Below are 12,572 nucleotides of genomic sequence, written 5' to 3' on the forward strand. Positions count from 1 at the left end.
TACACCTTTGTTGCAATTGATGTCGGGACGACGTCGGAGTGGTCCAGACGTTGGACGTAGACGTGGTGGGTATAGAGGATGTGGTTGAGGAAGTTGTGTAATAGCTTGTGTGGTAGGTGGTGTCCAAACGGACGTGGGCTTTGTGACTCAAGGGTTGGCATTGGCGCCGGCGTCCATTGGGAACTTGAGGATATTGTCATTATTAAGATGGAACAACTCTCTTCCTTCTAATTGTCTGACTAGGAGAGACTAGGATGTTGTCATAATAAAGAAGGGACGAACTATCTTCCGAAGTCCTTTTGGTCTACTACAGGAGACCTAATAGGATGATGTAGGCTCACTGGGGCCATCATCAAACGACCATGATCCGTAAACGACGCCAACATCTTCGGAAGCGAAGTGATTGAAAAGACCACGAGAGAAGTCAAGCCCACCCCACGGGCATCCCATGCACTGAAAAAGGCACGTCAAATAAAAGAGACAAATGGGGTGCTGTTGGGCTCACTTTGTCCATGATGGTGGCCTGTGCAGTGTTGCCCCCATAGGTGATGGTGATAGTCTGGAAGCAATTCGGACCCGGATAACCAATGCCAAATTGGGCGACGTTGAGAGCAACGATCTCGTCACAAAATCAGTATTGGAGGCAAGAAAATATTGCGACTGAGACATACGAAATCGTCCGGAGAGTTGTATTGCCCACAAGCGCCCCTTGAATCGAAAACAATAAGTTACAAAGCTCAAGAAATGATTCCTTGGTACACTCACAAGCCAACGTCATAAAAGGTAAAACGCGCGCCATAGAAAGCGCGTTTGTGGATGCCAACGTCTCCCCGCGCCCGCTGCGCTAATTCTTCATGACGTTCACGCTGGAGACCATGCACACGACCAGCGGTGAAGGGAAGAACCGTAGAAACGAAGGCGAAGACGAAGATTGCCAACACTAGCATTGAGAATCAGACGAAGAAACAAATGAGGTCTCGCGTCGTTGAGATGGTTGTTTTTCTTTTTGAAGTTTAGCTAAGGAACGTAAATATGTTGGAAATGACCGAAGTCTGCGCAGACTCCGCAACGAAGTTTTTGGGCAAATCTCGCATTTTTGGAGCGTATGCACAAGGGAGTGACTGACGTATTGGGTACGAAATGGTGGAAGCGATACAATGATGTTCGACATCATCGTAACGTCAGTCGTAAAAGTACTATATAGTGTATTGAGAACAAGTTGAAATATTCTGATATATTATCAGCGACATACATAGTTGTGGCATCTTATTCGTGTCACTGTTCCTCGGCGACGACTTGATCATTCTAAAAACTTAGAGTCTCTCATCCCCTGTTAGTACGCTACTCATCCGAAATTCGTCGGCTTCCGGCATTTGCGTTTTGCATAGGAAACGGCTCAAAGGGAACCCTACGGTTATACGATGAGGCAAACCCGCAGATCGGCGGCGAGGTGAAGCATGTCCCCGTCGAATTGGGTACCGTGGTAGATTAGCTCGTAGATCGCCTTACGGCGGGCAGTGTGCACATGCCGCTTTAGCGCCAGCAAGGAAGCTGAGCAGCGTAAGGATGATGAAATGGGAAGTGGAACTTATTGACGTGAGCGAGCCTGCAGGGGTTTTATTGGCTGAAATCACTGAGACCACGCGCGCCTGTCCTCCGAGTAGGCTTCCAGCGGGCTGCAGGAAGGTTATACAGCGTTACTCATTTCTTTGCTGAGCCAGTGACCTGAGAAAATCGAAAGCCGCAGTTCACAACGTCCAATCGAGGGCTGCTCGGCCAAAAACAACCTTAGTACCCACGCAGTCATCCAACTGAGTCACTAACCGTGATCCTCTTACGACCGTTTCTGAACTGGTCGAGATTTGTCGTTGTCCATCATTTCGAAGACAGTCCAAGGAAAAGAATTTTGGCGAAACGCGTGTCGCTGTACAAACAAGGTCAAACAAGTCATAAGCGCAGAAACATAAAAAGTTGAATTGTCCTCCTACTTACAAGTCATAGACCACCAACGGCGAGGATGCCGTTTACACCAGTTCGAACCACCAACGTTCCTTCAATAAAAAACGCGCCGCTCGTAGGCTTAGCAGAAGGTAATGGCTACTTCTCGAATCTACAGCTCGCTGGGCTCGTCCTCGTTGTTCCATGGGTCATCAAACGCATCCTCCCCTTTGTAAACCGTGGTGGTCTCAAGACCTACATCTTCCTCCTCCTCATCACCGGAATCCCCGTCACAGTGGCATACTGGACAGTAGCCAGCATGTACGGTCGTCGTAAGAACGTCAAGGTCCTTTTGCCCGGCAAAGACCTTGAGGAATACATCACCATCAATGACCCAGAGCTCAAGGAAAAATACCACGGCAGCACCAAGATCCCAATGCAGGTCTTCCACGACGCGTACTTTGAAGGGAAGATTGAATTCAACGGTAATTTCCTTTGTGCTTTCACTCGTCCCTCTGCTCACTTCACGCGTCTAGGCGACGTGTTGGACATCCTCGAAGAACGCCACGACTGGGCAAAAATGGTCATGACTCCGGAACTCTTCAAATACGTCTTCATGAACCTCATCCCCGAGGTCATCGTTCACTCCCAATCCCAAGACGAAGAACAGGTTCGCGACCACTATGACCGTAAGCAGTCTTTTAATTTTAATTTCACTCTACTCACTCAAACCATGCAGGAGGCGATGACTTTTACGAATGGTATGTATGGTGCTCAACCATACTTTCTTTTCCTCACCCATGATAGGTTCCTTGGTCCACGCATGATCTACACCTCCGGTGTCATCACTGACGCTGACAAAAACGCTTCTCTCGAAGAACTCCAGGACAACAAACTTCGTCTCGTCTGCTCCAAACTGGACCTCAAACCGGAAGACCGTCTCCTCGACGTCGGCTGCGGCTGGGGAACCCTTGCCACTTACGCAGCCAAAAACTATGGATGCGACGTCACCGGTATCACCCTCGGAAAAAACCAAACCAAGTTCGGCAACGAGCGCATCAAGACCAACGGCGTTACTCCTGACAAGGCTCGCATCCTATGCATGGACTACAGGGATATTCCAGGTGGTCCCGGTCACTTCACCAAGATCGTCAGTCTCGAGATGGCTGAGGTAAGTACTGCATCCTCATTACCCATTCTTATCTAACATGCCAACAGCACGTTGGAATTAGGCGATACGGTGCATTCATGCGTCAAATGTATGACCTCCTTGACGACGACGGCATCTTCGTCCTGCAAGTCGCCGGATTCCGTCCCTCATGGCAATACGAGGATCTCATTTGGTAAGTATCGCTAATGTGCATCTATTGTACGCTAACATTTTCGCAGGGGTCTCTTCATGAACAAATACGTCTTCCCCGGTGCCGACGCCTCCTGCTCTCTCGGCTGGGTAGTCAACCAAGTCGAAGCCGCTGGTTTTGAAGTCAAGAACATCGACGTCCTTGGCGTCCATTATAGCGCTACTATCTGGAGGTGGTACTTGAACTGGGTCAACAACCGCCAGAAGGTATGCGTCCTCTTCCCCATCTTCATCGCTGACGTGCATCTCTCTAATAGGTTGAAGAGAAGTACGGAGAGCGCTGGTACCGCGTCTGGGTGTTCTTCCTCGCCTACAGCACCATCATCTCGCGTCAAGGCAGCGCTAGTGTGTTCCAGCTTACGCTGCACAAGAACCTCAACGCGTATCACCGTGTTTCGGGCGTGGAGAACCACTGGAGTCTCCATGTGCGCGATGGGAGGGAGGTTAGGTAAGCATTTTTCATTTGGTTTTGTCTTGTTGAAGCTAACCCTTCCTTTTTCAAAGCCTGGTCGAGTGATTGCACCACTCGTGGACGCAGAAATCAAAATACGTACGGACGATGCGCAGAGGCGCTATATACCACTTGCTTAATGTCACCTTGGTCGTAGAATATATCGCCTTATTTGGAGTTAACTTAGCGTGATGTGCGTCGGTTTCGGAATGGCCCTTGTTGTTCTCAGACTCTCGACCAAGTGAGCCGTGGAACTGTAAGCTGCAAGAATACTTATGTAAATTGTCTGCAGTTATTTGTGTGCGTTAATCCATATAGACTCAGTAGGACTCAGTACTTGCGGATCGAACTTTGCGTCTTGAAGCTTGACTAGTGCTAGTGACTGTTCATTGATTTCACCCTTTACAACACTCATAGTTATTTCTTTTGAAATATCACCAACGCCGTCCCTTCCTGATCCGTATACTCCCCGGTACAGTCGGAACGAATACATGGATCAGGGATGAGACCGCTAACGATGTCCCTTTCTAATATATGGACCACTCCAGACCTTGACATCAGGAGCCACCAATGTAACAGAGATGAGATGAGTACAGTGTTTCATTGGACTTCGGGTCGACGATACAATCCCATTTGCCGTTTAAGTGGTTTTGAACGTGCCGATGGCTAATGGGGCTAGATCATCGGTGGTCCATCCTCTTTGAATTTTATAGTCTCCAGCTATAATCATCGGTCTCGCAGGGGGGGCGATATCAACTAGCCACTCCCCTCGATCTACATACACGCATCTCCGTCCACGTGCTGCCACCAGGGACATGGCTCCAGGTGCGCGATCAGAGGGATGTCAAGTGAGCATTTTTCAGCTCGTTTCGTTTTGTGGAAACTGACTGTCTTTCGAAGCCTGATCGTGTAAATGCAACACGCGACGTGATGCACTCAAGGATGCAGGGATAAAAAAATATGTACGCACGGACGATCACCATATACATACCATTTGTTTAATATCACCTTGGTCGTAGAACATACCTTGCACGTCCAGTGTTCAAAGTGGCTGCTCTGATGTAGGGAGCATGAGAACATCCGCGCCGAAGTGAGCGAATCCACACCCTTCTCTGCGCAGAGGATCGATCTGACTCTGATTGCCCAGAATGTGGGCTTGTATTGTGGCATCGTGGTAACTAGGACCAAGTACCCTGTCGTCCATACTCGAGTTAGCTCTGAAGAAGTGCATTTCAAGTGAGTACACCTCTCTTAAAAGCAATGATAGTAACTCAGACGTTGGCATCAAACCAGCCCTACCAAAAACACATTCGAGGCTCGTACCTGGATCGCTGTTCCCTTACTTTTGACTGACAGAAGCTTTCATCTACTCAGCCAGTAACGTTCATTGAACCCTCGTCAATTTTGACATCCTGAGTTGTGTCGCGCCGGAAGGCAAATTGTCAGGCATAGTACATTGTAAAAATTGTAGTTCTCTTAACATCATGTATCATGGGAAGCTTTGTGCTCTAAGCCGATATAATAACCAAATTTCAACATACTGAGAGTGCAGAGCTAGTGCAGCTGCGTTGTCCTTCTAGTTACGAGTCGATCGTAGACCAACGAACGCACACCACCCGTTGGTGTAGCTGAAGGTACATAACATCAGTTACTTCTCCAGTATACAACTCGCAGCTCGCTGCACTCGTCCTCGCTGTCCTATTGATCCTCAACCGCATCCTTCCTTAAGTTCTCTTTGTAAACTGCGAGTCTGTGACAGCCTCGACACCTATAGCTACCTCTTCTCCCTTCTCCTCCTCCTCATCGCATTCCCAACAACCAGTCGCAAACTGGACACCATCCAGCATGTACCGTCGTCGCAAGAACGTGAAGTTCCTTACGCTCGGCAGACCTTGAGGACTACTACATAGTATACTGTATATCACCGCCGACGACCCACAACTCAAGGAACAATATCACGGCAACACCGTCAAGATGCCAATGCAGGTCTTCCACGACGCGTACTTTGAGGGAAAGATCGATCTTAACCAAGTCTTGACGGTAATTTCGTTTTGGCTTTCACGTGCCCCTCTGCTCACTTGATGCGTCCAGGCGACGTGTAGGCCCTAGGGACATCATGGAGAAACGCCACGATTGGTTGGTCATGGACTCCAGAACTCTTTGAATACGTCTTCATGAACTTTCTCCCCGAGATCATCATTACTCCTAGTCCCAAGACGAAGAATAGGTCTATGACCGTCGAGCAATCTTCTAATATTTTCATCGCTCTACTCAGTCAAACTAGGCAGGTGACGACTTGAATTTTATGAATGGTATGTATAGCGCTTAACCAAGCTTTCTTTTCCTCACGGGCATGACGGGTTCCTTGACCCACGCATGATCTACACCTCCGTGATCATCGCCAACGCTAACAAGGCCTCGAAGACCTCCAGGACAACAAACTCTGCCTCCTCTACTGGTGTCTCGTCTCCCTCACCTCTTCGCATCCTGCTCAACACTCACCCCCATTCTTCACTGAAGTATACGGACACGACCCCCCGTTCAGCGCATATGGTCCGTTCTCCAAATAGCCGGACGTCTGATTGCTAGCATGTCAACAGAGAACGATGAGCTGCATAACATCGGTAAAGCACGTACATTATACTGGCACTGCGCCATAGAGAAGCCATTATTATCCGAGTAACTGCAGGCCTGTCAGTCACTTTCGGTGAAGATGTGAGTGTTACGCACGAGCAATATACCTTTCCGTACTGGTCTGTACCGCTGTCAGATAGCTTGTAGGTAACATTGTCGACATCCACTGTAGCTGGACACGTTGCACATGTCTCACCCGGTTTAATGTCGTAGCTGAGCAGAGTAAGGATGATGAAGTGGCACGGACGGCCCATCAGTCACTTTGTTCAATGAACTTTCGTGAGTGTGACGTACTTGCAAGACGTTTTCCCGGTGTTGGGGTCTGACCCGCTATCGGATAGCGCGTAGATCGTATCGGCGAGACCCAGTGTGTCTGGGCACGACGCACCCGGGGCCGCGTTGACGCGAGCGAGGAGGCTAAGCAGCGCAAAGATGACGAAGCGAGAAGTAAACATCATAGTCGAGTTGAAGGGAATGAGTCGAAGTCATTGTAGCAAGCAGGGATTTTATAGGTTGAAATTACTAGGGCCGTCGCGATTTATGAGACTCTCGCTTCGCTCCCGAATCGGCTTCCAGCACGAACATAGTACTTCGCCCCCGAATCGTTCGTGCTGGAAGCCGATTCGGGGGCGAAGCGAGAGTCTTGTAAATCACGACAGCCGGTTCAGTGAACCGGCGGTAAGTTCTTGCTAGCGATTATGTAGATTGCGGTGGTTTTACATGATCATATATTGCTTTATATTCTAATGTGATGGAATGCGAAATTATATCTAGATAGTCTATGCAGTGGTAATGTAGTAAAAAACTGAAAATATGCGAAAATATGTTATAGTATAGGCAGAAGGAGACTTTGGATTGCTGAGAAAGATTCTGATACTGTGATGATATATCTATATGATCAATATATTCTATATATACATAAGAATAGGTCGCATATCATCCTGGAGGGCCGGAGCTGCATGAAAAACTTTCCGAGGGGGAAAACCACCAGGAGAAGGTACATACATAGCACCACATGGAAGCGTCCTCATGCCCTGAGCTTCTGGTATGTTATATATACACAAAGGTATGTTATAGGGAGCATATTTAAAAGGCCATAAGTCAAAACCCTGAAAAATCCGAATTGATTTATGTTTTGAGGGGTATGTAAGCTATCTACTAATGTAGGACGCTTCAGAGATGCAATCAAGCGGTGTAATAAGTCAATTTGCACTTTAATAAATGCTATATATCATCAGAATTGCTCCCCTGCTCACGGGGCAAAAAATCGAATATGTTTTAGTCCTGGCCTCCTGGGGTGCACATATTAGCGCTGCAGGCTATACAGGCTTCTAGATCATGCAGAAAGCGGTCTATTGAGTCTTTCTATGTATATATATGCAAGCTACTACATATATACAGGAGTAGTGAGGGGGATAACCTGTGGTGAAGCAGGTAGAGCTGGCAGGGATATGTGAGAATAGTGAGGATACTGGAATATCTAAATTTGGTAATATTTCAGGCGTTAGTGCTGGTTTGGGACACCGGAGAATCTCAGAAGCCATTAAGCTTAATCATGTGGGATCTGTAGACTACAAATAAACTTACAAAACCTCCTCGTTGCTTATTAGCTATGGTGAAGCATAACCCTGGCATGTACAGGTGCTTAAAGGGACTTTTTCACCTTACCCGCCTGAATATCTCTTACTAAAATGCACCCGACTTTTCGGACAACAACTTTAATTCACTTTGTCAAGTCAACCGAGAAAAAAGGTGTGATAAGGTACATAAGTGCAAATAAGAGATCTGTTGTTTTCCTGATGCTCTGCCTCATCTGCTCCAAACTGGACCTCAAACCCGAAGACTATCTCGTCGATGTCAACCAAACTAAGTTCAGCAACGACCGCATCAAGACCAACGGTGTGACTCCAGAAAAGTTCGCATCCTTTGCATGGGCTACAGGGATATTCCGGTTACTCACCAAGATTGTCAGGCTTGAGATGGTAGAGGTAAGTAACACATCCTCGTCACGCATCCTCATCTAACACATGCCACATGGCACGTCGGAATCAGGCATTACGGCTCATTCATGCGTCAGATGTACGACCGCCTTGACGACAACGGTATCTCCCCCAAGTCGCTGAAGACAATTCTTGTACCAGGTGATGATCTACTGACATACGCCCAGCTGTCTGCAAACGAGCATTGCTCCTCCTGTTGGATGTCTCGTCTCCTTCACCTCTTCGCATCCTGCTCAGCACGCACCCCCATTCTTCATTGAATTACGCGGACACGACCCCCCGTTCAGCGCATATGGTCCGTTCTCCAAATAGCCGGACGTCTGATTGCTAGCATGTCAACAGAGAACGATGAGCTGCATAACATCGGTAAAGCACGTACATTATACTGGCACTGCGCCATAGAGAAGCCATTATTATCCGAGTAACTGCAGGCCTGTCAGTCACTTTCAGTGAAGATATGCGAGTGTTACGCACGAGCAAGATACGTTTCCGTACTGGTCTGTACCGCTGTCAGATAGCTTGTAGGTAACATTGTCGACATCCACTGTAGCTGGACACGTTGCACATGTCTCACCCGGTTTAATGTCCGTAGCTGAGCAGAGTGAGGATGATGAAGTGGCACGGACGGCCCATCAGTCACTTTGTTCAATGAACTTTCGTGAGTGTGACGCACTTGCAAGACGTTTTCCCGGTGTTGGGGTCTGATCCGCTATCGGATAGCGCATAGATCGTACCGTCGAGACCCAGTGTGTCTGGGCACGACGCTCCCGCGTTGACGCGAGCGAGGAGGCTAAGCAACGCAAAGATGATGAAGCGAGAAGTAAACATCATAGTAGTCGAGTTGAAGGGAATGAGTCAAAACCATAGTAGCAAGCAGGGATTTTATAGGTTGAAATTACTAGGGCCGTCGCGATTTACGAGACTCTCGCTTCGCCTCCGAATCGGCTTCCAGCACGAACATGCCGGTGATGTACTACAGTGGAAGCCGATTCGGAGGTGAAGCGACATATCTGAGAAAGGCTTCTCTTTACGTTGACAATTTGAAGCTTTCCCTAGCTTAAGCGAGCGCTCTCATTGGTGGAGAGGAAATGCGGCCACTAGAGCACCGTAGACGTCACAACAAAGGAAATTATGCCAGCATTGAATATTGAATCTCATTATTAATGAGAGCGCACGCCTATGGCTGAAGAAAGTTTCAAATGAGACCGTAAACTAGGCCGTCTCTCAGATGCAGTCTCGAGGTAATCTTTCCGTAATTTTTGCCTTGAAAGAGCCAGCTAGAGGACATTCAACGCGCTGGTAAGTAGTAAGACGAATTTTGAGTAAATAGTACACCTCTGAGAGGCATGTTCGTGACCTGCAGCCCCAGAGCCGTGACCATCCACTCCAGGATCACCCCAAGGCTGCCAACGGTTCGTGAGTTCTCCCTTAGGATGTCCAAGGCATCAGTCAGGTCGTCGACTTGATCACATACGTCGGTTGTAAACTCGCTGGGCCATGTATATCCGCCCTCGTATTCCTCTATGTTTTTGCTGCGAACGCATCATTCATCGTGTCGCACATATCAACACTGCCCATATCTCATTCTCCATTGCAGCTTCGTTCACTACGCTCAGTGACGGTCCTCAGTCGTCCTTCCCCGGCCTCGAGGCTCGGACTCACCCGCCAACATCGGAGCTGTTGGCAACCCCGCATCCAGAAAGTGGCGCATCACGTTTAGAGGCTGTACATATTGCAGGTGGTGTACATGGGTATTTTGGTGAGGGTATGAGTGGAGGTGGAGTATACACTCTCGAGTTGTCATACGATCTATGCATGTCCTTCTCCATTCGTGCGAAAGATTGACAGTCCACTGGCAGGATACTTTTATATGCGAGATCGTGTTCAATCGCTCAATGAGCACAAGTCTGCATTCGCATTATGATGGGGAGTTTAACATATCTACCCGAAGCTTAGACAGACCAATGAAGATAGTCGTCCCTTCTATACTAGAACCTGCGGTTCTCTCCCGAGCTCACTCGCCTTGACAAATACTGGACGGGTCCCAATGTATGCCCGAGCACAAAGATTCCTCCGCTGGTCGTTGCGTGGCTGATCCTGATGATACTGCTGCGCGTGAACAGCCCGCCGTGAAATATCGTCCAGGACGTTCTCATCCGTACGAGTTGACTTACCCTTGAAGTTCCTAACGTTTGGTAATCAATCCCACATAGCGATATTCTACTTGGGACGTCTCTCCCCGCCAGACGATGGTGATGACGATATATACTTCGAATGGGACTTCTCAAGGGCCCAAAAAGGGGGAGTGACACTGAATGTTGAATCGGATATGTGCGTTGTCAATTCCGCGCTGTGCTGAGATGGTCGGGTGTGGTCTATCAGACGTTCTAAGCCAGGTGTGGCGAGCGGACCAACGTGGTTGATTGATAGGCTGATTGTCGGGATGATTTTAGTAAGTACCGTTATCATGAAGACGGATATTTAGGGTGAGGATGACGAAACTGGTCGAGGCAAGACGTGAATGAAGGTAATTCTTGTAACAGATGACGATCTACTAGGATACGCCCAGCTGTCTGCAGACGAGCATTGCTCCTCCTGTTGGGTGTCTCGCCTCGCCTACCTCTTCACATCCTGCTCAACACCCATCCCCATTCTTCCTTGACACAAGTGGACACAATTCCGCGGTTATAGACGACCCTGGGCCGACGAATAAATCGCCGCCGCTCTGGTGATTGCTAACATGTTTCCATCCGTGTCTGTAGTGTTATTGGATAGATTATAGCCACCCACTGTGACTGGACACGTTACGCATGTCTCAAGCTTCGCTGCAGAGACGTAACTGAGAAGCGTAAGGATGATGAAGCGGGATGTGCGGCTCATCAATCACTTTGTTCGATGAAGATGCGCGAGTGTGACCCACGTGCAAGGTGTTGACGTGCTACCAGTGAGCGTGTGCCTCTTATTGTCAAAAGTCTGTGTCTCCATGCACGATGCATCTGCGTAGGCACGAACTAGGAAGATAAGCAGCGCAAAGGTGATGAAGCGGGAAGTAAACATCACAGAGTTTGTTGAAGGGGATGAGGCGAAGCGATATTAAGAGGCAGGGGATTTATAGGCTGGCATTACTGGGGCCGTCGTGATTCGAGAAAATCTCGCTTCGCCGCCTAGTCAGCTTCCATCGTGATCGTAAAGGCAAGCGCTTCACTGCTAAGAATGCACGCCAATTTGATTCTCTTCCAGACGATACTAGTGCCAACTATGACATGTACTTGGGCGAAAACTATTAGGCTAGAGTGTGTAATAATATCTGCAGACTTGGGAAGAACGTGAACGTCAAGATGCTAGGTATACGTTGACACCTCACTCACATATATGTGTTCGCTTGTTCAAGTTTAGGCTGGCGAATCGCGATTGGCAATCAACTCACCAATATCCCTTACCGTCTATTCGTGACTGACCAGAGTCTATTTCGTGGGTCACACTACTAATTTAGGTTGGTGATGCAATCGACTCACTATGATATATTTGCTGATACTTGCCATTCAATCCCAGTCACTGATACTGTTCTTGGCTAGGTGGAATGTCTTGAAGGTCCTCGGCCAATTGTTAGCTCGATGCTGGCATGATTTCCTTCGCTATGTGATTGAGGGCGAAGTTATGCGGATGAAGTTCAGATGTGAGGGGGAGAGCCTTGCCAGTGGTGGTGTACTATTACTGGCCTTGATAGTGGGCCCGAAGGACAGTAATAACATGATCAACCTTCGGCATAACTTTTGAAAAAATCACGAGGTGCACTCCCTTGTTATTCATGAATAATTATACATACCTTTCGCGATCTGAGCACCAACGTGGTTGATCTCCAAGCAGATACAGTAAAAAGTGGTTGAAATGGATCGAGCTAATACTAAGTGGAAGAAGTTGGCGCCTATCGAGGTCACGCTGATTGATTTTTCAGCACCAGAAATGGTTGTCACTCGGAGCGGAGTCTATTCCTTAATTATTAAATTCTTGCCAGCTTGAGATCCGTCGCGATATATTGTCATTTTCCACGAGTGAGAGGCCTGAAGTTTGCATTCTGATATCGGACCTTAACTAGACTAGTCCCACAGTGCCGGGGGCTGGAGCAGTGCATGGACACAACTTTATCCCTGTGTATTCTTATCATTTCCAGGGCGTGCCAAGAAACTAT

The 12,572-nt window shown here is 48.2% G+C and overlaps 4 protein-coding genes across 4 annotated transcripts; 3 read left to right on the top strand and 1 right to left on the bottom strand.

Annotated features, from left to right (window-relative positions):
• Nucleotides 1-203: 203 nt before the first annotated feature.
• EDB91DRAFT_300236 (RlpA-like double-psi beta-barrel-protein domain-containing protein-containing protein) lies at nt 204-1,324 on the bottom strand. Its single transcript, XM_041326770.1, has 4 exons — nt 766-1,324; nt 672-708; nt 506-619; nt 204-453 (listed from the first exon to the last, which is right to left on the bottom strand). Exons 1-4 carry the CDS (start codon nt 945-947, stop codon nt 319-321), a joined length of 468 nt encoding a protein of 155 aa, XP_041169190.1. The 5' UTR covers nt 948-1,324; the 3' UTR covers nt 204-318.
• Nucleotides 1,325-2,017: 693 nt separating this feature from the next.
• EDB91DRAFT_1088527 (sphingolipid C9-methyltransferase) lies at nt 2,018-3,815 on the top strand (the record flags this gene model as incomplete). Its single annotated transcript, XM_041316466.1, has 8 exons — nt 2,018-2,423; nt 2,475-2,627; nt 2,678-2,699; nt 2,746-3,109; nt 3,157-3,281; nt 3,328-3,505; nt 3,556-3,746; nt 3,803-3,815. The coding sequence occupies 8 exons, from the start codon at nt 2,018-2,020 to the stop codon at nt 3,813-3,815; spliced, it is 1,452 nt and encodes a 483-aa protein (XP_041169191.1).
• A 1,601-nt stretch (nt 3,816-5,416) lies between these two features.
• EDB91DRAFT_1351533 (uncharacterized protein) lies at nt 5,417-6,338 on the top strand (the record flags this gene model as incomplete). Its single annotated transcript, XM_041326138.1, has 3 exons — nt 5,417-5,789; nt 5,852-6,037; nt 6,072-6,338. The coding sequence occupies exons 1-3, from the start codon at nt 5,724-5,726 to the stop codon at nt 6,336-6,338; spliced, it is 519 nt and encodes a 172-aa protein (XP_041169192.1). The 5' UTR covers nt 5,417-5,723.
• A 1,844-nt stretch (nt 6,339-8,182) lies between these two features.
• Nucleotides 8,183-8,695, top strand: EDB91DRAFT_1256619 (uncharacterized protein; the record flags this gene model as incomplete). Its single annotated transcript, XM_041324193.1, has 3 exons — nt 8,183-8,371; nt 8,461-8,498; nt 8,551-8,695. 3 exons carry the CDS (start codon nt 8,183-8,185, stop codon nt 8,693-8,695), a joined length of 372 nt encoding a protein of 123 aa, XP_041169193.1.
• Nucleotides 8,696-12,572: the final 3,877 nt, after the last annotated feature.

This window comes from Suillus paluster (genome assembly GCF_016628075.1).
Source record: "Suillus paluster strain FC165 chromosome Unknown EDB91scaffold_204, whole genome shotgun sequence".
NCBI lineage: Eukaryota > Fungi > Basidiomycota > Agaricomycetes > Boletales > Suillaceae > Suillus > Suillus paluster.